This window comes from Bos grunniens, chromosome 19, assembly GCF_055505025.1.
Source record: "Bos grunniens cultivar Pamir isolate PY7600 chromosome 19, Bosgru_T2T1.0, whole genome shotgun sequence".
NCBI classification, from domain to species: domain Eukaryota; kingdom Metazoa; phylum Chordata; class Mammalia; order Artiodactyla; family Bovidae; genus Bos; species Bos grunniens.
This window is the reverse complement of record NC_141183.1, coordinates 4,352,230-4,376,539: the sequence shown is the minus strand read 5'-3', so window position 1 is coordinate 4,376,539 and position 24,310 is coordinate 4,352,230. Positions and strand designations below refer to the sequence as shown.

Below are 24,310 nucleotides of genomic sequence, written 5' to 3'. Positions count from 1 at the left end.
TGATAAACATGTATTTGCATGTTAGTTTCCAGAGAAAGAGGAGCGCTTAAGAAATTCTAAGAAAACAAAACAAAACAAAAACTGCAAACCACTATTGGTTTATAGCCTGGGGTTGGAATGAGAAGGGGTGTCCTTATCTAGTCAAACTGCTTGGATTGAAAGCTAACTCTAACTAGGACTTCCTAGCTGAGTGCATGCGTGCATGGTCAGTCGTACAGTCAGATCTGACTCTTCTCGACCCCATGGACTACAGCCCACCAAGCTCCTCTGTCCATGGGATTTCCCAGGCAAGAGTACTGGAATGGGTTGCTATGCCCTCCTCCAAGGGATCTTCCTGACCCAGGGACCGAACCTAAGTCTCTTGAGTCTCCTGCATTGGTTGGCAGATTCTTCACCACTGCGCCACCTGCGAAGCTCCATCATGAGGTTAAATGAGTTCGCTCTGCTGTGCTGTGCTCAGTCGCTTCAGTCGTGTCCGACCCTTTGCAGCCCCACGGACTGTAGCCCACCAGGCTCCTCTGCCCATTGGATTCTCCAGGCAAGAACACTGGAGTGGGTTGCTGTGCCCTTCCCCAGGGGATCTTCCTGATTGATCTCGTGTCTTCTGTAGCTCCTGCATTGCAGGCAGATTGTTTACCACTGAGCCACCAAGGAAGCCTAAATGAGTTAATCTATATGTAAAAGTTTTAGGATGTTGCTTGCCTGCTGATCACACAGCAAGCCCTATATAAGCCTTAACTACTATTTTAATGATCTTGATGATATTATAATGTCTATCTCTCCTTGTCTAGCCCTTCCTCTTTACATTGGCTGCCAGAATACTTAATGATGTAGCATATAGCAATTTATTGAATGAATCTAGCTTATCCTTACCTTAATGTTGCATCTGTATTTGTCATTTTGTTCACCTTGTTTTTCTAATTTATTTTAATGCATTTTAAATTTTTTGATATTACATGCAGTTTTCTAAACTGACATAAGCCCTTTTTGAAACAAAATGGGCACCATTCATAGCTCATCAAGCTTTCTGTTTTCAGAGGTCTTTGCATGGGCATGGCTTTCCTCTCCCACCACGTGGTAGCAACATGAAGGCAGGAATCATATTTTAACTTACTTATTTCCCCCACTGCTCTCTTAATTTCTTTCTTGTACGTGTTAAGATTGAGTAATTTGTTTGCTAGATGTTACTAAGCTCTTGTCTTTTTTACGCGTTTCTGTTATTGATGTATATAAATTGCCTGGGTTTTTTTTTTTTTTTTTTTTTGCATTTGATAAATCTCATTTTCTTAAAGCTGATGCAAAGAAGTATCATGATGTCCTTTAGGCTTGATCTAGTGTGTTCCTTTAAGACTGAGTTTTTCTCGTAATGTCGATGATAACATACCCTACAAACAAGCCAGACAGAGTATGAATCCTGTACTCCAGTGGGAACCAGCTTCCCTGGAGAAGGGCACGGCAACCCACTCCAGTATTCTTGCCTGGAGAATCCCATGGACAGAGGAGCCTGGCGGGCTACCGTCCGAGGGTGGCAAAGAGTTTGACACAACTGAAATGACCTTAGCACACTCACTGATAAAAGCGCACCCTAAAAACTTGACTTTCTGAATTCAACTTGGGTTTTCTTTTCTGTTTTTCCAAATAGCCTGTGGAAGTAAACATAAGCTTCGGTGACCTTGCAGTCACCCTCCAGCCTCCCTTTCAGACATGAGATGAAGAGAGGCAAGGTGGGGATGGGGGAGCCCCGAACCCCCGTCTGATCACCCAGCTCCTAGGGTCTCCTTATGACCCTGGTTCAAATTGCCTTAATTTTCCACAGGGAAGTTGACAGGCAAATGCCTCTTTTGGAAAGGGGTTTTTCACAGTGGACTTTGCTCAAACTCGGCAAATAATTAACTTTTCATCCTCTCATAAAATCGAGACTGTGGCTGGTTCAAAGCCCAGGACCCCGGGCCTTAATTGAATTAACTCGGTTTTCCACCCCTGTGAAGGACCCTTCCAAACCATAACGTTTGGCAAGGGCTGCCCTTCCTGGCCAGAACATAAGCATCCATTGAGAGAAAGATCGCAGACTCAGGGCTGTGGCACGCAAATTGGACCTGAGTGGAAAATGGGGCGCTCTCCGCAGGGGACAAAACGCTTTCTGTGTCCTGCACTTTCAAGTTCAACCTGAACGCATCTCCCCTCCGCGCCGGTCCCCCCAACCCCGAGCAGAGATGGCAGCCAGTCCCCAGCTCTGGGGCCGGCGTACCTGGCCCTCTAGCCCGCGTCTGCGCCTCTGGGACCTCCTTCACCTGGGATGAGAGCTCTTGCCTCTCCTCTCTGCTCGACTGCCTGCCCGTTACCTCCTTTTATTGTTCACAATCTCTGTGTTTATTTGTGTTCTGCTGGGTGCAGGCAGTCTCTAGTCTCAGTTACTCTCTTTCTGTGGCTCACGGGCTCAGCTGCCCTGAGGCGTAGGAAATCTTCCCCAGTCAAGGACTGCGCTCACATGCCCCGCACTGGCAGGCAGATTCTTGGCCCCTGGACCGTGGGTGAGATTCCCGGCCGTTGTCTCTTTGCAGACCTCATTGGCCCTCTGTAGTGCCTGCACCTTGCTTTATGGGTTTCATTCGTATTCCCTCTACATATGCACTTGTGTGCCTTGAATTCTGAAATCTGTGGATTTTGCCAACTTCAGGTAAAATGTTGTTATGCAAGTAGGAAGTCCAAATGGTTCTTGATGGAAGTCATTCTTCAAAACAGAATATGTTGAAAGGAGACAGTCTTCTCTGATTGTGCGTCCAGAGGAGCTAAAATACAATACATGAAACAAAGGGCTTGCAATGAAATGATAAGGCCTCGAGGGCATGTCTAGATTCTTCTGCACTTGATAGAATATCCTCAGAGAAATGTTGATCTGTCTCGCTGACTATGGTTCGCTGAATATGACTATGTCGCTGTGACTATGCATTTTTTCTTTTCCCTTATATTCTGATTTTTGCTTTATGTACCTTTGTTTCTTTGTTGTTAAGGTATCTAATGGCTTATGATGTCTATCTTCTTTGTGAATTGTACCTTTTATCATTAAAAATATTCATTTTTGTTTCATTTAAAATTAATTAAACAAAATGACAAAAAATGGCTTGCAATTAAACTGTAAGTCCCTTGAGGGCAGAAAGCTGTCTCTTCTTTATCAAGCTCTCCGCTGGCCTGTGCACGTCGCTGTGTGTGACTCCAACACTCAGTAAATACTTGGCTGATGACAAGTGGAGGGTAGGATGTCCCCCATGCCTGAAACCTGGCACAGCTTAGATATAAAAACACGGCTCTAAGTGAGTTTAAATTCTTGAAAGCTGAATTCTGGAGCAGTTGGGAGTGTTTTTCTTTTCTTTCAAAATCTTTCTGGTCTTGTATTGAGAGGCTTTTGCATTTGAGGTAATCTCTTAAAGACCACTAAAATCTACCCAACCACAGAATGTTCAGGCATGCTGAACCTTGGAATTAGTGATCCGCCGAAGGAAATGTAGAATTAAATCCTCATATTGAAGTTGACACTTGGGCTTCATCTCTGGGACTGTGCAGGGAAATGTCTCTCTGTGTGGGATAAGAAACATCATTTGTGAATCAAGGTCAGCGGAGGAAAACCCTGGGCTTTATTTTATTTGGATTGCATTTCTGAAAGTTTTATTTGTGCCGGCTTACTTGGTCTCCCTCTGTGAACCCCATTTTGAAAGACAGTGCTTGGATGGATGAAGGCTCTGAGGCAATTCTACAGTTTGCATGCATGTGACCAGGAGGCTCTACTTGTGGATTTATAAGAGAGTGATGAAGTTCATGGACTTCTCTGGTGGCTCAGTGGTAAAGAACCCACCTGCCAATGCAGGAGACTCAGGTTCCATCCCTGGGTTGGGAAGATCCCCTGGAGAAGGACATGGTAACCCACTCCAGTGTTCTTGCCTGAAAAAATTCCCTGGCCAGAGGAGCCTGGTGGGCTACAGTCCACGGGGTCACAGAGAGTGGGACACAACCGAGTGACTAACGATGACTAAGGTACTCCTTGTGGAGGACCTTCCTGGAGGGGGATGGGACGGGAAGCATCCACGGAGTCAACCTGGCCTTCCTGCCAGGTTTTCCTCGCTCTGCCCTGGAACCTTCTCTTCAGCTAAGCTCCCCTTTGTTTCTGTGTAAGTACCCCCCTGTTACTCCAAGTCAAACATCCTGGACTCTCAGCTCTGGTTCTTAAAAACTGCATTTTGCCAGACTCCATTCCCCAACACCCCCCTACCCCTGCCACCATTTTCTTCAACAATTTGGTCTATCAGTTTTAAGGAAAAGTACAGGAAACTATTAATAGTAAGAGCATGTTGAAGGTGGCAACATTTATAGAGGGAGGAAAAGCCCTTTCTTTTTTTTTTTGGAAAAGCCCTTTCTAAGAGATGGTGTCTCCGCATAAATATCAGACAGCTGGCTGTGGGCGGCTGACAAGTCAAGGAACTGTCTATGGTTTATAATTAAGGGAAAAAAAAAGGAGTTGAGAATAGCTAGTTCTTCAGGATTGCATTCTTTCTGCTTCTACTTCAAACAAGGAAGTGGTGAGAAATATGTCCACTTGTGATTGGCCATACCCGCAAGCAAAGAGGAAAGTTGATTCTCTTCCAGTTATCTGGAGCCTGGCTGCCATCTATGCTAAGTAAGAGGGCGTGAGACTGTGATGTATGCAGCAGGTGAGGGTGCAGAGAGCATCGAGGGTGCTCGTAGGGGGCGATGGGGAGGTGGAAGGGAATGCTGATGGTGCTGCTGCTGCTGAGGGCAATGACGATAACGCTGATGACGAGGATGGCAGGAACAACTGTCCTCCACGGAGTCCTTGTTACCTGCCAGGCTCCTTCACGGGCTTTAACTCATTAAATCCAGCAGCAACCCGACCCAGTAGGTTCCAGTCTTAACCCACTTTTACAGATGAAAAGTTATTTTGTCTAATTACAGAGTCTGCATCCACACTTGAAGTCTAGCTGACTCGAGAGCTTATATTCTTAGCCAGGGCGAGCCTGAGGGAGCCCACTGCATTTCTTTTTCTCACTTTTCACTTCAAGTCCTCTCCTTTATTTTCACAAAACATGCCCATCTGAACCTGATTCTTCTCTTCAGGAATAATTTTGTTTAGAGCTGAGTCTTCCCTAGTGGTCCAGTGGTTAAGACTCTGCACTTCCAGTGCAGAGGGTGCAGGTTCGATCCCTGGTCAGGGAACTAAGACCCCACATGTCATGCATCCAATCAATCAGTCAATCAATTTCATATAAATTAGGAAGTGTCTGGAGTGTGTGTTGGCTCTGGCAGTTCCTCCTGCAAACGAGTATGAAGGCAGCTGCGTGCACCCAGCCTGGCCCGAGGCATCTGAGACAGGCTCGGTGATCTGTTCCTTCCTGCTTCACCGTATGTGAACATCTCCTTCGAACTCTCATCCTCTGCACCCCTGATCCTGCCAGAGAAAACCTTCCCTCCATTCTGGTCAGCTACTATCCCGTCAGTCTGAGATGAGCATCATTAAAGCTGATGGACAGTCCTTGTCTTTTCAGTAAGAAAAATGGGCCCCTTGGGGACAAACATGCCGTCTCTCCCAGCTTTCTGTCAGTGCGCTGCTGCACTCAGAGTGGCTGGGTGTGCAGTCACAGAGCTCAAATATTCTCAGTAAACTGGGAGTAATAATAACTTGGCTTCCTCGGTGGCTCAGTGGTAAAAAGTCCACCTGCCACTGCAGGAGACAGGGTTTGAGCCCTGGGTCTGGAAGATCCCCTGGAGAAGGAAATGGCAACCCACTCCAGTATTCTTGCCTGGAAATCCCATGGACAGAGGAGCCTGGCAGGCTACAGTAAATGGGGTTGCAAAAGCTTGGACACAACTTAGCAACTAAACAACAACAAAATAATAGCTACTTCAAAGGGTTCTGGGCTTTCCTTGTGGCTCAGCTGATAAAGAATCCGTCTGCAATGCGGGAGACCTGGGTTCAATCCCTGGGCTGGGAAAATCCCCTGGAGAAGGCAAAGGCTACCCACTGCAGGACTCTGGACTGGAGAATTCCACAGACTATGGTTGCAAAGAGTTGGACACGACTCAGTGACTTGCACTTTTACTTTCAAAGGGTTCTTAGGAGGACCACATGAGGTTTTTTTTTAATTCGAAGCATCTTCATAAATATTCCTGGTATATCATAGGCACTCAAGAAATGTTGTGCACTATTTCCTTCATAATAGTAGCTGTTAATAGTATTTTCTTTCAAGGTTAAGGGTCCTATGTGGGGCTGTAGGATGACATGAAATTTCTCTTAGCTGACCAACTGGGAGCATCCCTCTGCCCAGAAACTGGAATGATCAGTTAGAAGCAACTCTGCATAACCTGTGTGACTGCTGTGTAGGCAGCCCTGGCTTTTACATGACACGTGCATTTTTTTTTTTTTAAGACCAATCCCTTCCCCAGTCACTGATTCCAAGTCAATAAAATAACTTCAGTTTTGCCCTTGAACCCCCTGTTAATCCTTGATATGTACCCAATTTTAACTTTTCCCAGGACTTTTCTGAGATTGATTATTTTCAGCAGATGGATGGCGTGTCTGTGGCAATGCATGGCTCATTGTACCCAGAGCTCATGTTTCATTAGATAAATATACTGCATGGTGTAACCCAGGTTTCTGCTGGTTACCCTATTCCTGGAAGGAGCTTTGAGGGTAGAATTCAATCAAGAGTAGGGAAGGAGAGCCACAGACAGTGGATTTAGCATTGTGAAGGAATACCCAACTGGGAGATGTCTTTGTTTATTTATTCAGACAGTAGGTGTGTGGGGAGTCAGGCCGCCCACTTAGTTACGTGGCTCCTCTACTGTATCACCGAATCTACAGGAAGATCATCTTTGGGGGGAAATAAAGCATGGTGTTTCCTTTTTAAACAGCCAAGGAGAGGTTGTCGGAAAAGGGTGAAATAGAGCTGCAGATATTTTTGTTATCTTAAGAATTTTCTTCATGGTTTTTTTCAAGAGTTATAGTTATGAAGTCTTTTCAGGTAGGATGAGGTTTTCATAAAGGGAAGGCATGATGCGACTTCCCTGGTGGTCTAGTGGCGAGGCCTCTGTGCTCACAGTGTGGGGGCCAGGGCTCGATCTGTGCTCCTGGAACTAGACCCTGCATGCTGCGACTAAAGATTTCACATGCAGCAACGCATTTCACAGCTCCTGTGTGCCACAGCTAAGACCCAGCGCAGACAAGTAAGTTAATCCATTGATTTTTTTTTTTTTAAAGTTGTGGTGCAGGGAAATCACTCCTGAAGTAGATTGGCTCACGCAGGGTCCCAAGAATTATGCCATGATAACATTTTGCTAGATTCAGTTGTCTCATATTCTATGTTATTGTGGAGAGAGAAAGAATAGTGTAGACAAGCAAATATATGTATGCACCAAAGCTGTAGGTAGCTGTAAGTAGGGTGTATCTGTAGGTGTGTCAGTAAATTAAGATGAAGCCATGGGTCCATTGGCAACAAGCAAATGATACCAAACTTAATGTTTTTGAAACATAAAAATCTTAAACAAATCCATGAATAAAACCCCAAATAATGGAAATAATACATTCCCCAGTTTTGACTTATGATTTTTTGACATTACAATTTTGTGGAAGACATACGAGTTTACAAGAAACTGTACTTTGAGTTTTGAGTTTTGCTTTTTTGCTGGGTGACGGGTGTGTGGAACGACCATCTCCTGGGGCTGGGCAGCTTCGGTCGGTCAGGTGACCCGGAGGGTAAACTGCCCAGTCCCTCTGCATCCAGACAGCCATTCTGGTTTTCAGTTTCAGAACAGTTTTCAGTCAATTATATGACCTGTTCAACACTTGATTGTAAACTAAGCTGTATGTTAGATGACTTTGCCCAACTGTTGGCTAATGTAAGCATTCCAAGCACATTTAAAATAGGCTAAACTGAAGGAAATCAACCCTGAATATTCACTAGAGGGGCTGAAGCTGAAGCTCCAGTACTTTGGCCACCTGATGCAAAGAGCCGACTCATTGGAAAAGACCCTGATGCTGGGAAAGGTTGAAGGCAGGAGGAGAAGGGGATGACAGAGGACGAGATGTTTGGATGGCATCGCCAACTCAATGGACACGACTTTGAGCAAGCTCTGGAAGATGGTGAAGGAGAGAGAAGCCTGGTGTGCTGCAGGCCATGGGGTTGCAGTGTGTTGGACATGACTGAGAGACTGAACAAGAACAAAAAAGCTAGGGGCTTCCCAGGTGGCTCAGTGGTAAAGAAACCACCTGCCAATGCAGGAGATGCGGGTTCAGTCCCCGGGTCAGGAAGATCCTCTGGAGGAGGAAATGGCAACCCACTCTAGTCCTCTTGCCCGGGAAATCTTAAAGACAGAGGAGCCTGGCAGGCTACAGTCCCTGGGCTCGCAAAGAGCTGGACACAACTAAGTGACTAAACAGCAGCAACAGACTCCGCTGTGCTGTTTGGTAGGTTAGCTGTATTAAATGTGCTTTCAACCTAGTATTTCCAATTTAGGATGGGTTTACGAGATTTAGCCCTATCCTAAGTCAAGAAGGGTCTACATGGGCAAATTTAATGACCAAGGCATTCAATTAGAGACACAGACACAGGAAACGGATGTGTGGACATGTGGGGCAGGGAAGGAGAGGATGAGACAGATTGGGAAATTAGGACCGACATATATTCACTGCCATGTGTAAAATAGCTAGTGGAAGCCTCAGAGAAGGCACTGGCGACCCACTCCAGTACTCTTGCCTGGAAAATCCCATGGATGGAGGAGCCTGGTAGGCTGTAGTCCATGGGGTTGCTAAGAGTTGGATACGACTGAGCGACTTCACTTTCACTTTTCACTTTGGAGAAGGAAATGGAGAAGGAAATGGCAATTGGAGAAGGAAATGGCAATCCATGCCAGTGTTCTTGCCTGGAGAATCCCAGGGACGGGGGAGCCTGGTGGGCTGTCTTCTATGGGGTCGCACAGAGTCGGACACGACTGACGTGACTTAGCAGCAGCAGCAGCAGTGGAAGCCTGCTCTAAAGCACAGGAAGCTCAGCTCAGTGCTCTGTGATGACCTGGGGGGCTGGATGGAGGGCCAGGAGGGAGGGAGTGTGTGAATACAGAAAGCTGATTCACCCACTTTTCAGCAGAAGTGAACACAGTATTGTAAAGCAGTCATACTCCAATTAAACAAAAAGAAAAGAGAAAGTTAACGTGGCATTCTGTTTTCATCTATCATTGGAGATTTTTTTCTAAAAAATTTTTTGTTTTGTATCAGAGTACAACTGCTTAACAGTGTTGTGATAGTTTCAGGCAAATAGCAAAGGGGCTCAGTCCTGCAGCTCCATGTATCCATTCTCCGTCAGGCTCCCCTCCCATCCAGGCGCCACTCAGTAGTGAGCAGAGCTCCGTACTGTTGGAGAGTCTGCGTGATCTGTAAGCTTTCACTTGACGTGCAGGCTGACTGTAGCAAGATGACCAGGGCTCTCTTCTTGCACCAGCAGTGCAATGTAAAGTTGTTATGGCTTCGTGATGTATTTTATTGTCTGGTAGTTCTTTTAATTCAGATTGCTTCTACTTGTGTTCCAGAGATTTATAAATGATTATTGGCCGTTATTTCCCAAAATAAGCTTAGAGTCATTCTTTCAAGTTTCAGAATATACTTTTGCTGTTTTGATTAGACAAATATTAATCATCTATATTATTGATTAATTTGTTTTGATTATATAAGTATTACTCATCTGTGTTATTATAGTGAAGGACAGGGAAGCTGGCATGCTGCAGTCCATGGGGTGGAAAGGAGTCAGACACGACTTAGTGAATGAACAACAGCAATTATAGATTAATATATAAAATATTAATCATGGGGTTGCAAAGAGTCGGACATGACTGAGCCACTGAACTGAACAATTAATACTTGCGTAATTGATTAGACAAATATTAGTTATCTATATTAATCACAGATTAATTCATTAATTATAAATTAATTTGATTTATTGAATTATAGATTATAAATTCGGAGAGGGCAATGTCATCCCACTCCACTACTCTTGCCTGGAAAATCCCATGGATGTTGGAGCCTGGTAGGCTGCAGTACATGGGGTCGCGAAGAGTCGGACACGACTGAGCGTCTTCACTTTCACTTTTCACTTTCCTGCATTGGAGAAGGAAATGGCAACCCACTCCAGTGTTCTTGCCTGGAGAATCCCAGGGACGGGGGAGCCTGGTGGGCTGTCGTCTATGGGGTCGCACAGAGTCGAACATGACTGAAGTGACTTAGCAGCAGCAGATTATAAATGCAGATTGATTTATTTAAATTAATTTTAGGTTAATTTGTTTGCAATCTTGCCTTCCATCTTCAAAGCATTTATGTTGCTTAGTTGTTCATGGCTTGGTCCTGAATCTTGTCACCTTATCTAGAGCAAGGAGCACCTTAGAGGCGGAGGACTGTGGTTAAGCACCTGTGGAGTGAGTGACACATCACTGTTAATTAACTCATAAATGAAGGAGGCATCCAAGTAGTTAAAGAGTAATTTAAAAAAAGAGTTGATCTCAGTGGAGTCACAGTAGAGCTGTGGCCTGTCCGTCAGATTCAGGTGGACGACCGTCCGTTCCTGGCAGGCGTCGTGCTGTCTGCCTCCTCTGGGTCTGGCCACTTGAGGTCCCCTTTGGTGGCATCGTTTCCTTCTACCCTTTCCCCCTGCAGCAAACTTTATTTATTCCTGGTCAACTCTCAGGCCTCAGATTAGGGTTAGTCCCTCCAGGAGGCATTTACAGATTCCCCTTCTAAAACAAAAATTGAGGCTTCCTGAAAGCTCAGCTGGTAAAGAATCCGCCTGCGATGCAGGAGTCCCTGGTTTGATTCCTGGGTTGGGAAGATGCGCTGGAGAAGGGATAAGCTTCCCACTCCAGTTTTCTTGGGTTTCCTCTGAAATTAAGTTTGGCATCCACCCCATAGCATCTGTATTTCCCTTTTGATTTACAAAGCAACCCCTGGCCTCATCCCCAACACACATACATTTTTCTAACAGACAACCAAGCATGGTGGCTTTGAAGCCCAGCTGCCTGGGTGCACTGCTCCACCGAGTGCCACCAAGCGACTTTGGAGGAAAGTTCTTAGACTCCTCACGTATAGGAACTTAACCGGGGTAATAAAAGTACCTTCTACATAGGGTCATAATGAGGATCAAACATATTAACATACGTAAAACATTTAGAACAAAAATCTGGCACATCACACTCCAGGAGTGTTTGCTGTCATTGTTGCTTGTTATTCTTATATAAGCTCTTCTTGTATAAACTGTTCTTGCAGTAAGTTGTCAGAGTGTATTCTACTTTTTGTTCATCGCTTTACCCCAGTGCCTAGGGCAGTGCTAGGTATGTGATACCGTGTGTAACACCATGCCATAGCGCGTGTGCTCAGTCGGGTCCGACTCTGCAATCCTGTGGACTGTAGCCCACTAGGCTCCTCTGTCCATGGGATTTCTGAGGCAGGAATGCTGGAGTGGGTTGCCCTTTCCTACTCCAGGGAATCTTCTCCACCAAGGGATAGAACCTGAATCTCTTGCATCTCCTGTGTTGGCAGGTGGATTCTTTACCACTAGCGCCCCTGGGAAGTTCAAGTACTCGATAAATATATTTGCTAAACTAATACTTTGGCTCAGCTCCTCTTTAAGGCAAAGTTTTATTTCTTAATCAGATGATTTTTTTTTTTAATTTGACTGTCCCGATAAAATGCTGTTCTGTACTCTTGGTAGCTTGTTAATTCTTTACATTGAGGGTGGGTTGGAGGCTCCTCCTTTCTTTCTCTCTCTTTGTGTCTTTCTTTTTCTTCTTTCCTTCCTTCTTTCTTTTTCTGTCTTTGTTCTTTCTTTCTTTCCTCCCTTTCTTCTCTCTCTTTCTTTGTACTCTTCTGGATTGAAACAAATTAAATCTGCCTAATGGACTGTTTAAGATGTACTGAGATCCCTATCAATGGAGGAACATTGAAGAACCTGATAAGGGGTTAGGTTGGATGATATTTCCAAGTCTGCAATTTGTGGTTCTGTATCCTTTGTTCTGAGAGCTCTCAGTAGGGGCAGTTAAGTGAAACAGTAGTCTTAACTGGTTTTCTGCCTATAGCTTACATTAGGCTAAATGCATTTTGCATATGTTTGAGATGACTCTTATAATGGCAAATATAAACTTACAATTTTCCTTACTCTGATGGGAGATCCTATGACGTCAGGTCCTGGAAATGCATTTAAACCCACCCAGCAATTGGTTGGTGCCATTCCACATGGTCTACCAGTCACTTAATGTGGTCAATTTTAAATAATACAAATATATTGTATAAAGTGACACTGCAATTTAAGCAAGGCACATAATATTTTAAAAACCTTGGATTTGGAAAGGAGAGAGTACATTTGTTTTTCCTCTGCTACCCACAGATATAAAAATAAAGACGGGGAAGAATTCTGGGTGGGAAATCAGGAAGGCTGAGTTCTTAAGTAGGTTCTTCTGTCGATAAGATGGAGAGAGATTTCCTGTTGTTTTTTTTTTTTTCCTTTTTCTGTATATGAACATTCAAACTGCAAAGTAGCTTTTGCCAATTATGGAGCTTTCAGAGACTCCTGGAGCTGGGCTCCTCTTGCGTAATGTCATTTGCAGCTGAATTCTGATGCACTGAGGGCTGCCGAAACAGTCCCCGGCCTAGTACAGAGACCCAGGGCTGTGACGGGCACTCTCACTTGGTCCGGCCTTGCAGATGAGTCCAGGGTCTGGATGAAAACAGGATGTGGGCCCCTGAGAATTGTCCTAAAGACTGAAAGCATTTGCCTGGGCCCCGGGCCTCCTGGGTGAGGTTCTGCCTCTGTCGCCCAGCGTCCCTTCCCCATGACGTAGACAGAGAGGACTCTTACCCCCGATGGCAGACATTCACTGACACTCATCTCAGACTTCTGGTTCAGGTAGCCTCTTTCTGCTCTCTGGCTGTGGATTCTGTTTCCTCCAAAGAATCCTGCATCCCATCTACCTAGAGAAAGAAAAAAAAACCAAAATCTTGCAAAACAAGAAAAAAATTGAAAAAATCTAATGAAACTAGCGACCTCAACTCCCCTGCTCACTCACATTGTGCAATGTGGAGTCTAATGGAAAATGAGATTTTTTTTTTCCTTTAAATGTGTTCATTTTTGGCCACGCTGCATCTTCGTTGCTGTGCACAGACTTTGTCTCCAGTTGCAGTGAGTGGGGCCTCCTCTCTAGCTGTGGTGCTCGGGCTTCTCATTGTGGTGGCTCCTCTTGTTGAAGAACGTGGACGCTAGGTCTTGGGGCTTCAGTAGAGCAGGGCCTGGGGCTCAGTAGCTGTAGCTCCCAGGCCCCGGAGTGCATGCTCCATAGCTGTGGCACATGGGCCTAGTCGTTGCAAGGCTTGCGGGATCTTCCTGGACCAGGGATCAAACCGGTGTCCCCTGCATTGCAAGGCCGACTCTTAACCACTGGACCACCAGTTTCAGACCTTCCCTGGAACTTTCACCCTCTGGTTGTATATAAATTAGAGCCCCTGATCTGCATCTTGGGGCGTCTAGTACTTTCCTTTTATAGTGTTGATACTTGACACAACTTGAGTGGTTTTTTGCTCACTGGCTCTCTTCTCAATGTAAAATCCATAGGAAAACGAGTGCATCAGTTTTCTTCACCAGCTTTTTTTCCCACATCATCCGCACAATGTTTGAAACAGTAGGTATCCAGGAAATAACTGGCTCAGGCTTTTAGTCCGCTTTTTTGTTTGGTTGGTTGGTTGATTTTGGCCATGCTGCTTGGCGTGCAGTGTCTTAGTTCCCCAACCAGGGATTGAACCCAGGACCTTGGCAGTGGGAGTGGTGAGTCCTTGTGATTTTTTGTTCAGCATGTAGCAGTACTGGGTTAGCGGAGGATGGTGCGGGCCTCTGACCCTGAGAAGGCTTTGACCCAGACAAGGCTTCATGCTTCTCACTGATGTGTGCAGTCAGACATGTGCCAGTTCTCTGGGAATTCCTGTTTTGCAGTTTTTCTGTGAAGGTGAATATAGGTGCAGAAAAGCTTTTAACTAATTGTATGGTCGAACATAGAACTTAACTAATTCTTTAACTAATACTTTTGAACTGTGGTGTCGGAGAAGACACCTGAGAATCCCCTGGACAGCAAGGAGGTCAAACCAGTCCATCCTAAAGGAAATCAGTCCTGAATATTCATTGGAAGGACTGAGGTGAAGCTAAATCTCCAATAGTTTGACCACCTGACGTGAAGAGCCAACTCGTTGGAAAATACACTGATGCTGGGAAAGATTGAAGGCAGGAAGAGAAGGGAATGACAGACGATGAGATGGTTGGATGGCATGATCGACTCAATGGACATGAATTTGAGCAAACTCCGGGAGATGGTGAAAGACAGGGAAGCCTGATGTGCCGCAGTCCATGGGGTCGCAAAGAGTCAGACACAACTGAGCGACTGAACAACCACCACCACCAATTGGTCAAATGCCTTGAGGGAAAAAAATATACAATGCCTGACATTTATACCCTTTGGGGGAGCAATACATCTCAGTGTGTGATTATCAGATCATTTCTCCAGGATTTCCTGAGAAAATGAAAAGAACAGAAGGTTTAGATTGAAGCAAGTAGAAGAGAGAGTAAAGTGAATTCTATCTCACTTAAGTTCTACTCATGCTAAATGACTCATGTGCTAAGGTCCATCTAGTCAAAGCTATGGTTTTCCAGTAGTCATGTATGAATGTGAGAGTTGGACTATAAAGAAAGCTGAGCACCAAAGAATTGATGCTTTTGAACTGTGGTGTTGGAGAAGACTCTTGAGAGTCCCTTGGACTGCAAGGGGATCCAACCAATCCATCCTAAAGGAAATCAGTCCTGAATGTTCATTGGAAGGACTGATGCTGAAGCTGAAGCTCCAATACTTTGGCCACCTGATGTGAAGAACTGACTCCTTGGAAAAGACCCTGATCCTGGGAAAGATTGAAGGCGGGAGGAGAAGGGGACGACAGGATGAGATGGTTGGGTGACATCACCAACTCAATGGTGAGTTTGAGCAAGCTCTGAGAGTTGGTGATGGACAGGGAAGCCTGGCGTGCTGCAGTCCATGGGGTCGCAAAGAGTCGGACACGACTGAGCGACTGAACTGATGTGCTGAGTGTAGCAGGGGTGGGGGGGGTTGGGGTGGGGGGTGTGGGACGGAGGGGTGAGGGGTGGAGATCAAAGGGTAGGGGGAGAGGGTGGGGGATGGGGGAGGGGGTGGAGTTTGCCTTGGGGTGGAATCATTCATTAGGTAGATGGTGCAGAGGCTGGATTTAAGCATACGTATCACTCTGTGGGGGCTTCGCAGGTGGTGCTATTGGTAAAGAACCTGCCTGCCAATGCAGGAGACATAAGAGACAAGGGTTCGATCCCTGGGTGAGGAAGATCCTCTGGAGGAGGACATGGCCACCCCCTCCAGTATTCTTGCCTGGAGAATCCCAGGGACAGAGGAGCCTGGCGGGCTGCGGAACACGGGGTCGCCCAGAGTTGAATAGGACACGTATTTCATGCTATGGTGAGGGGGTCAGGCTCGGGATTTCTTTCTCTTTTTTAGAGTTCTCATGTTTAAACATCATTTCATCTGTTTATGTGTTGGGCTGTGCTGGGTCCCCGTGGCTGCGCTCAGGCTGCCCTCCAGCTGCTGCACCGGGCCTGCCCCTGCGGTGCTTCTCTTGCTAGGGCTCCAGGGTGCTCGGCTTCAGCAGTGGCAGTGCCCAGGCTTCGTTTCCCCACAGCAGGTAGAAACTTCCTAGACCAGGGATGGAACCCATGTCCCCTGCATTGGCAGGCGGATTCTTCACCGCTGGGCCATCAGGGAAGTCCCAGGCTGGGAACTTGTTGACCATGATCTTTGGAAATATGTTACCTCTTTCTTGTGTCCTGATGTAACTTTTCTTTTATTCTTCCCCTCCCCATTCCCCCCACTTGAAAATACACACTTTTTGAACTGCTGCTTTTTCGCTCCTTTCTCCTCCTTCTCCCTCTGTATTTTCATGTGTGGGTGGTTGTTGTTGTTGTTGTTTTTTCCTTTCTGTGTAGAATAAATCGTAGAGGATAGCCAACGTTTTTTCTGCAGTGCTCTACAATTCAGACACTTGGCCAAATCAATTTTGTTTGCTTTTGATCAGGACGAAGGAAGTTCAATTTTCCTAAGCAGAAAGCATTAATAGGGCAAATTGTGAAATAGCCAGAAACAGGCAATAGGCAGTGAGCGATTTTTTCCTTTTTGTTTTTTAAGTGACTGCAACTACCATGCTAAACTAATTATATCATTTCCTAAATTATTTGGAATGTGTATTTGTAGAACTATACATGTATACATATCTAGCTATACTTTCAGGGAAAATGAAGTCAATGGTTAACCATTTTTTTTTAAAGTCACATAATTCCAAATACAGCAGATCTTTTTCAAATGAATAAGAACCTGAGAAGGGTGGATTTGCGTGCTCCAAGGATCTGATTTTATAGCTCACTTACTTCACTCTTTACCTCCATCTCAGGGCTGGGATCATACCTGATAAGATACTTGGGCAATTGGTTCTGGTTTCAACTTAAGTCTTACAGTCTTACTTATTTATTTAGATTTTTTTAAGTTAAATATTATATTACAATCTTTGCTCATACTGACTTCTAAGACAAGATTTATATTGTCCAAATTTGCTGTCTTTCTTTTCCTGTGGTTTTCAAAGTGACAAGGGAGGCTCATCCTGAAATAGGACTGTTCTGTCCCGCTAGCAAATGCAAAATGCCTTTAATTGTTTAATCACAGGAACTTAAGGCATGTCAGAGGCTTGACCATTGTTTCCGACTGGGCTAGCCTGTCAGCCTTCTCTTAGAGGGTCAAGACACTGAGCTGTCTGATGGATACAACTGCTCTAGAGTGAGCATCCTTAAGCATTTTATAAATGAGGACTTATTTTGGGGTGGGGCTTCCCTGGTAGCTCAGTTGGTAAAGAATCCGCCTGCAATGCAGGAGACCCTGGTTGGATTCCTGGGTAGGGAAGATCCCCTGGAGAAAGAATAGGCTACCGACTCCAGTATTCTTGTGGCTCAGCTGGTAAAGAATTCACTTGCAATGTGGGAGACCTGGGTTCGATCACTGTGTTGGGAAGATCCCCTGGAGAAGGGAAAGGCTGCCCACTCCAGTGTTCTGGCCTGGAGAATTCCATGGACTGTATAGTCCATGGGGTCGCAAAGAGTCGGACTGAGTGACTTTCACTTTCGGAGTGGGAACCAATGTATTCCTGCTTGTATTGAATTCTGCTGCTGCTAAGTAGCTTCAGTTGTGTCCAACTCTGTGCGACCTCATAGACAGCAGCCCACCAGGCTCCGCCATCCCTGGAATTCTCCAGGCAAGAACACTGGAGTGGGTTGCCATTTCCTTCTCCAATACATGAAAGTGAAAAGTGAAAGTGAAGTCCCTCAGTCCCGTCTGACTCTTCGTGACCCCATGGACTGCAGCCTACCAGGCTCCTCCGTCCATGAGATTTTCCAGGCAAGAGTAGTGGAGTGGGGTGCCATTGCCTTCTCCGTGTATTGAATTCAACCTCATACAAAAACTTTTTTACTTTAAAAAAAAAAAAAAAACCTACTTGATATTGGGTTCTTATCTTCTATTTGAAACCATGAGTGAATCAAGAAACAGTTCAATCCAGGGCTTCCTGGTGGCTCGGTGGTTATGAACCCACCTGCCAAAGCAGGCGACACGAGTTCGATCCCTGGTCCGGGAAGATCCCGCATGTCTTGCAGCAACTAAGACCGGGCACCACAACTATTGGGCCTGTGCTCTAGAGCCCGGGAGCTGCAGCTTCTGGACGCTCGTGTCTAGAGCTCATGCTCACTGCAGTGGCAGGAAAAGCCTGAAGTGAGAGACCCACGCACCACGGCTGCAGGGCAGGCCTCGCCGCAAAGAAGACCCAGCACAATCGAAAATAAAAATAAAGATGTATGCTTTTAGAAAAGAGATACTTTAATCCAAATCCTGATTCTTTGTGCACAGGAAATATCCCACTTTCAAAGGGGGCTGGGCAGAAATCAGTAGACCCTAAGAGCCCGTGTTCTCGTATTTCTCTCTCTCTCATTTTCTATCTCCATCTCTCTCTCTTGCTCCTCTCTTTTCCTTCCTCTCCTACAAAATGTGGAAGAAGGATAAAAAGTTATTTGACTGAAACAGATTGGAACTGAGTCGAGTTGAACAAACAGGAATCTTCCACAATGAAATGTAAATTTGTCTAAGCCGTGATGCCAAATATGTTTTTTCCCTTTCCTTCTCAATGGTAGCAATAACAGAGCAGCATGTTGGCCCAGCAATCAGGAGGGCACCTTGCCCAACTCCTGGTCTTAATGAAATGGAGCCTTAAGAACAACAACAGCAAGCTTCTCAGGGACTGGCAGAGGTTCAGGGTCTCCATCAGAGCAACTTTGGTTAACTCTCCCCAGCCTCCGTCTTCCCTAGTCTTATTCCTGCTTCTATTCTTTTTTTTCTCTTTTTTTTTTTCAGTTGTTGTTTTGTCAGTAAGTTGTGCCCGACTCTTTTGGGACCCCATGGACAGTAGCTCACCAGGCTCCTCTGTCCATGGGACTTCCATGGCAAGAATACTGGAGTGGGTTACCATTTCCTCCTCCAGGGGATCTTCCCGACCCAGGGATTGACCTGTGTCTCCTGCATCTCCTGCATTCCAGGCAGATTCTTTACTGCTGAACCACCAGGGGTTAGGCCACTTTTATTTCTACTTCTGTCATGAATTTATGTCAAAATCTTGATCAAACTATGTATCCTCATCAAAACTGAAATACGCCATTTAGAAAATTATGTACATTCATATAATTATTACTTTAATACTTTTTTCCTAGAATGTCTTTCATGACATATGTAGATGATCCAAAGGTTAAAGATACAATTCTGCCTTCAAGGAATTCATATCTAGAGGGAGAAAATAACCAATAAGCATAGAATTACAATATAGTGCAGTGGGCGCTATAGGAGAACGTCAGCAGATTCCTGTGCCTGCACATCTGTAAGATGTCTAGCTCATTTCTGGGCATCATGGCAGGCTTCTAAGATAAAGTGAGGTCTATGCCAAAATGTTGTCACCCTGCTTATTTAACTTATATGCAGAGTACATCATGAGAAACGCTGGGCTGGAAGAAATACAAGCTGGAATCAAGATTGCCGGGAGAAATATCAATAACCTCAGGTAGGCAGATGACACCACCCTTAGGGCAGAAAGTGAAGAGGAACTCAAAAGCCTCTTGATGAAAGTGAAAGAGGAGAGTGAAAAAGTGGGCTTTAAGTTGAGCTTTAAGCTCAACATTCAGAAAACGAAGATCATGGCATCCGGTCCCATCACTTCATGGGAAATAGATGGGGAAACAGTGGAAACAGTGTCAGACTTTATTTTGGGGGGCTCCAAAATCAGTGCAGATGGTGATTGCAGCCATGAAATTAAAAGATGCTTACTCCTTGGAAGGAAAGTTATGACCAACCTAGATAGCATATTAAAAAGCAGAGACATTACTTTGCCAACAAAGGTCCGTCTAGTCAAGGCTATGGTTTTACCAGTGGTCAGGTATGGATGTGAGAGTTGGACTATAAAGAAAGCTGAGCATCGAAGAATTGATGCTTTTGAACTGTGGTGTTGGAGAAGACTCTTGAGAGTCCCTTGGATTGCAAGGAGATCCACCCAGTCCATTCTAAAGGAGATCGGTCCTGGGTGTTCTTTGGAAGGACTGATGCTAAAGCTGAAACTCCGATATTTTGGCCACCTCATGTGAAGAGTTGACTCATTGGAAAAGACCCTGATGCTGGGAGGGATTGGGGGCAGGAGGAGAAGGGGACAACAGAGGATGAGATGGCTGGATGGCATCATCGACTCGATGGACATGAGTTTGAGTAAACTCCAGGAGTTGGTGATGGACAGGGAGGCCTGGCGTGCTGCGATTCATGGGGTCACAAAGAGTTGGACACGACTGAGTGACTGAACTGAACTGAACTGAATGCTCAAATGTTAAGGACAAACTGTAGTGACCTGGAAGAGAATACCTGAGAGGGGAAAGGCTATTTCCAGGAGATGCATGCAAAGAGATGTGAGAGAAATCACAGGATAGGGAAATGAACATAGCTCTACAGTGGCTGACACATTAGTGGGAAGTAGAGGAATGGTAAGCTCAAGGAGCTTTCCATGCAAAGATGGAAAATGGTAAAGGCGTGAAGGGCAGAGTAAAAAGAGTGGGGAATAAAGAGACCTCTGGCAGGTGGAGACTGCAGCCTACTTCTATTCCTATTCCTACTCCTCTTCCTTCTCTTTCCTATTTTATCCTCTGTCTCCCCACATGGCTCCATCAGTGTTTTCTGGGTAAAATTTTCCTGATATGTCTCAGTGAGGTGATTATTTTCAACTTGAGAGGACATCAGACCCAACACATAAAAACAAAGAAGAAACAGTGCTCCTGGGTCGAATCTGCCTTGATGCGGAGGTTACCAGAGGGCTTCCGTGCTCACAGGGGTGGTAAGGCGCACAGATCTGCAGTCTTACTATATCTGAGCCTGGTCTCTGTGTCCCGCTATGTCTCCCTGCAGTCTCCACCGTGAGATAACTCAAGAGGTTTTTTTTTTTTAAAGCATTTTTTATATGGACCATTTAAAAAGTCTTTATTGAATTTGTTACAATATTGCTTCTGTTTTTTTTTTTTTTTTTTTTTTTAATATTTTGGTGTTTTGGTTGTGAGGCATGTGCAGTCTTACCTCCCTGACCAGGTGTTGAACCTTCACCCCCTGTGGAGGAAGTCAAAGTCTTAACCATTGGACTGCCATGAAGTCCCGCACCAACAGTCTTGTTTTCAGCAAAATGAGGTTTTGCATTCTCACAAGATGCAACGGCTTATACACCTGGTTCATATGCGGAAGTCTACTGGCCTGGCCTGCATAGTCCATTGCCGCTGTGTGGTGGCTTTGCTTGTGTCCAGTGGGCCTGGATACGAGAAGACTCTGTAGCCTGGGTGATGGTGGTGAAACAGAGCAGATATTTCTCTTGTTCCTGACAGTAGTTAAAATGTCAAGAGTCACATGGGTTTGAAGCTTCTGGTAGTTTAATTTGGGGACAAATGTCCTTGATAGTTAAAGGCAGTGCCAATTGTTTTCTTTTTTAAAAAATTTAAATTTATTTATTTTTAATTGGAGGATAATTGCTTTACAATAATGTGTTGATTTCTGCTATATATCAGCATGAATCAGCCACAGGTAGCCAGTAGTTTTCAGTGTTTCTAAAGTGCTAGATCCCTCAGCTGTGGTTCCTAAACCCCAAAACACTGAAGTCTAGTATAGTTCCATGTGGGCAGATGATAGAATAAAAATCAATACATTCATTGTAGATTGAACTGAAAGCCTTTGATTTGAAATTCAAAAGCACTCATTAGAAGCATCATTCTGGTTATCCTTATTTGCCTAGTGAGAATTACTTCATGTATTACACATGGCCAGTTATTTAGTTTTCTTTAAAATCAATTGTGAAAAAGAATATCCTGGTTTATAGTTTGAACAACCTTCTTTGGAAATGTATCTTGTATTGGCCTTTTGTAGTATTTTTTTTCCTTTCTAACTGGGGGATCTCATGGTTTAACATTTTATTTCCCCCCTTAAAACTAGCTTATTATTGCTGATGAATTGGCCTTCCAAATTGTTAAGTCAACCTTACCCTCTCTTCCTTCCAGACATCAGTCAAAATGGATTAAATTTTCCCAGTGAAAATTTCCAGTTACAGTTCTGTATATCCAGTCTTTTCAACTTGTCATCACCTAAAATATTACTTTAAAATTGGCTAATAAAGATACATTACATCTCTATTAAATGAAGATAAGATAGCATGATGCCTAATATTTTTATAGTCCTTTACATGAAATGACTTTAGGGAACTTTCCAAAATATTCTTTTCATCCCAAATATATCTGCTGTGAGTCTAGAAATGACCTGAGCCATGGCTTACCTCGTGGCTCAGATGGTAAAAAATCCACCTGTGATGCAGGAGACCTGGGTTTGATCCCTGGATCAGAGAGATCCCCTGGAGAAGGGAATGGGTATCCAATCCAATATTCTCACCTGGAGAATTCCATGGAGAGAGGAGCCTGGTGGGCTACAGTCCACGGGGTCACAAAGAGTCGGACACGACTGAGTGACTAACACTTTCATTTTTCTGGGTTTATCTATTGGATATGAATCCCTAGTCTGAGAAATCTGTACCCCAACCCCTCCCCTCCCCTCCACAAGTTTCACAAAAGAAGCCTTCTTATACTGTGTTAATTGCTCCTACTTTTTGACCTTGTCCTGTATTCTGGAGCAGAGAGTAGGTGAGGAGGAGCGGGAGGATTAACTTGATAAGATCTTAAATTTGGGGCATAATTCCAGAGGGAGAGTCTTCTCATAGATGTTGCTATTTGGGAAAGCCATTTGCAGTGTTGACTAAGAGCTACATGAAAGTAGGGAGTTGCAGAAGGAAAAACACCCAAGGCCTGTTCGAGAATATTGTTGGGAGTAGAGAAAGGGAACTAGGGCATGGGCAGTAAGAACTATATTTCCAGAAGCAAAGGCTATGGAGTCAGCATGTGGTGGTGGTAGTGGTGGTGTAGTCGCTAAGCCGTGTCCAGCTCTTGTGACCCCATGGACTGTAGCCCTCCAGGCTCCTCTGTCCATGGGATTTCCCAGGCAAGAGTATTGGAGTGGGTTGCCATTTCCTTCTCCAGAGGAATCTTCCTGACTCAGGGGTCAAACCCAGGGATTGAACCAAGTCTCCTGGATTGAGGTGGATTCTTTACTGCTGAGCCACCAGCATAGTTGAAGACATTGTTTTTGTTTAGTCACTAAATCATGCCGACTTCTATGTGATTAGCCTGCCAGTTTCCTTTGTCCATGAAATTTCCTAGGCAGGAATACTGGAGTGGTTGTCATTTTCTTCTCCAAGGGATCTTCCAGACATAGGGATCAAACCTGAGCCTCCTTCTTGGCAGACGGATTCTTTATCGCTGAGCCACCTGGGAAGCCCTGTTGAATACATAGAATTTGTTTTATTTGAGCTACTGTGTAGCTGAATAGTTAGGATACCAATATTGGAGCCAGTCTTTCTGAGTTCAAATTCTAGTTGTCCTTGAAGACAGCTGTGTGATCTGCAAATTGCTTGACTTCTTTGAGCTTCCCTTTCCTCATCTGTGAAGGAGGGTTAAACTTCTCTTCCCAGGAGGGCTTTGTGAGAGTTAAAGGTTCGTATAAATGTTTGTTGGATGATACTGAGCATTCAGTAAATGGTAGTTACCCATGGTTGAATGGAACTTCTAGCTTCACCTCCAGGGAGAAATTAGTCTCAATTCAAGTGCCAACCTCCCAGCTGTAGAAACTGCCGTAAATAGCCTGATCTGAAGTCATGCATCTGAAAGTTCTTATGGACACTTACTTCCTCAGTTAACTTTAATTTGACCATTTTATGTTAGACAGTGCGGTTTGTAAGAATTAATGATTTGGGTTATGTTTGTTACGTGTCTACCCATCGATCCAATAGATATTGGTAGATTCTCCTGTTCCCAGCTGTGGACTATGCCCCATGAGGAAATAAAGATTAGAAAAGACAGACAGACCGTGAAGAAATCAAGACATAAGAATGAATACGTGATAAGTACCAATGAGTGGGTTGTCAGAGAATATTTAGGAAACTCAGTTAAATTTCAGATAAACTGAGTAATTTTTTATATGAGTAGATTCCCAATGTCACATCTGACGTTGTGCGATCTGACGTGTCCTCCTGCCCTCTTTTCCCACTTTTCTTTCTAAAGCCACGTGGGCACGTGTGGGTCCAGGAACGTCCGATGGACTTACCAACTGGAGCCTCCTGGGAGATGATGAGTAAGTCAAATTCTCCTTAAGGACATTCTCCAAATTCTAACCAAAACTCTGCATGTGACAGATGTTTTTCCTGTCTACAAAATCTGCCTGAGATTGCTCCCCTTACACTCACATGATTGTTAACTAGTGGCACTTTCAACTGAAATGAAACATCTTCCTTAAAAAAAAGGAGTAAATTTAAAGTCTCCGCAAGTTCTCTGTAGAAATCCATGTAGAAAAACATGGAGAGGAATGGGGGGTTGTAAATGCCTTTAGATCCACCCCTCATATGCTTACATACATATGCATATATGTTTATGTATATACACACCTACGTGAAAATGTCTGTATATGTATGTGATATATTTGTACACACACATACGTATTTAAGTATATA

At 44.6% G+C, this 24,310-nt stretch overlaps 1 protein-coding gene across 22 annotated transcripts in view; it reads left to right on the top strand.

Moving 5' to 3' along the window:
* The window catches only part of LOC147350972 (uncharacterized), a 142,097-nt gene that overhangs the window by 104,648 nt on the left and 13,139 nt on the right, over positions 1-24,310 (top strand). For all 22 annotated transcript variants that reach the window (XR_015146796.1, XR_015146790.1, XR_015146791.1 and 19 more), the window contains one exon: positions 23,865-23,934. Coding sequence is in view for 17 of the 22 variants with exons in the window: in XM_086355183.1 (XP_086211309.1) it covers positions 23,865-23,934 (70 nt within the window). In the remaining 5 variants the exon portion in view is untranslated. The remainder of the gene's footprint in view (positions 1-23,864; positions 23,935-24,310) is intronic.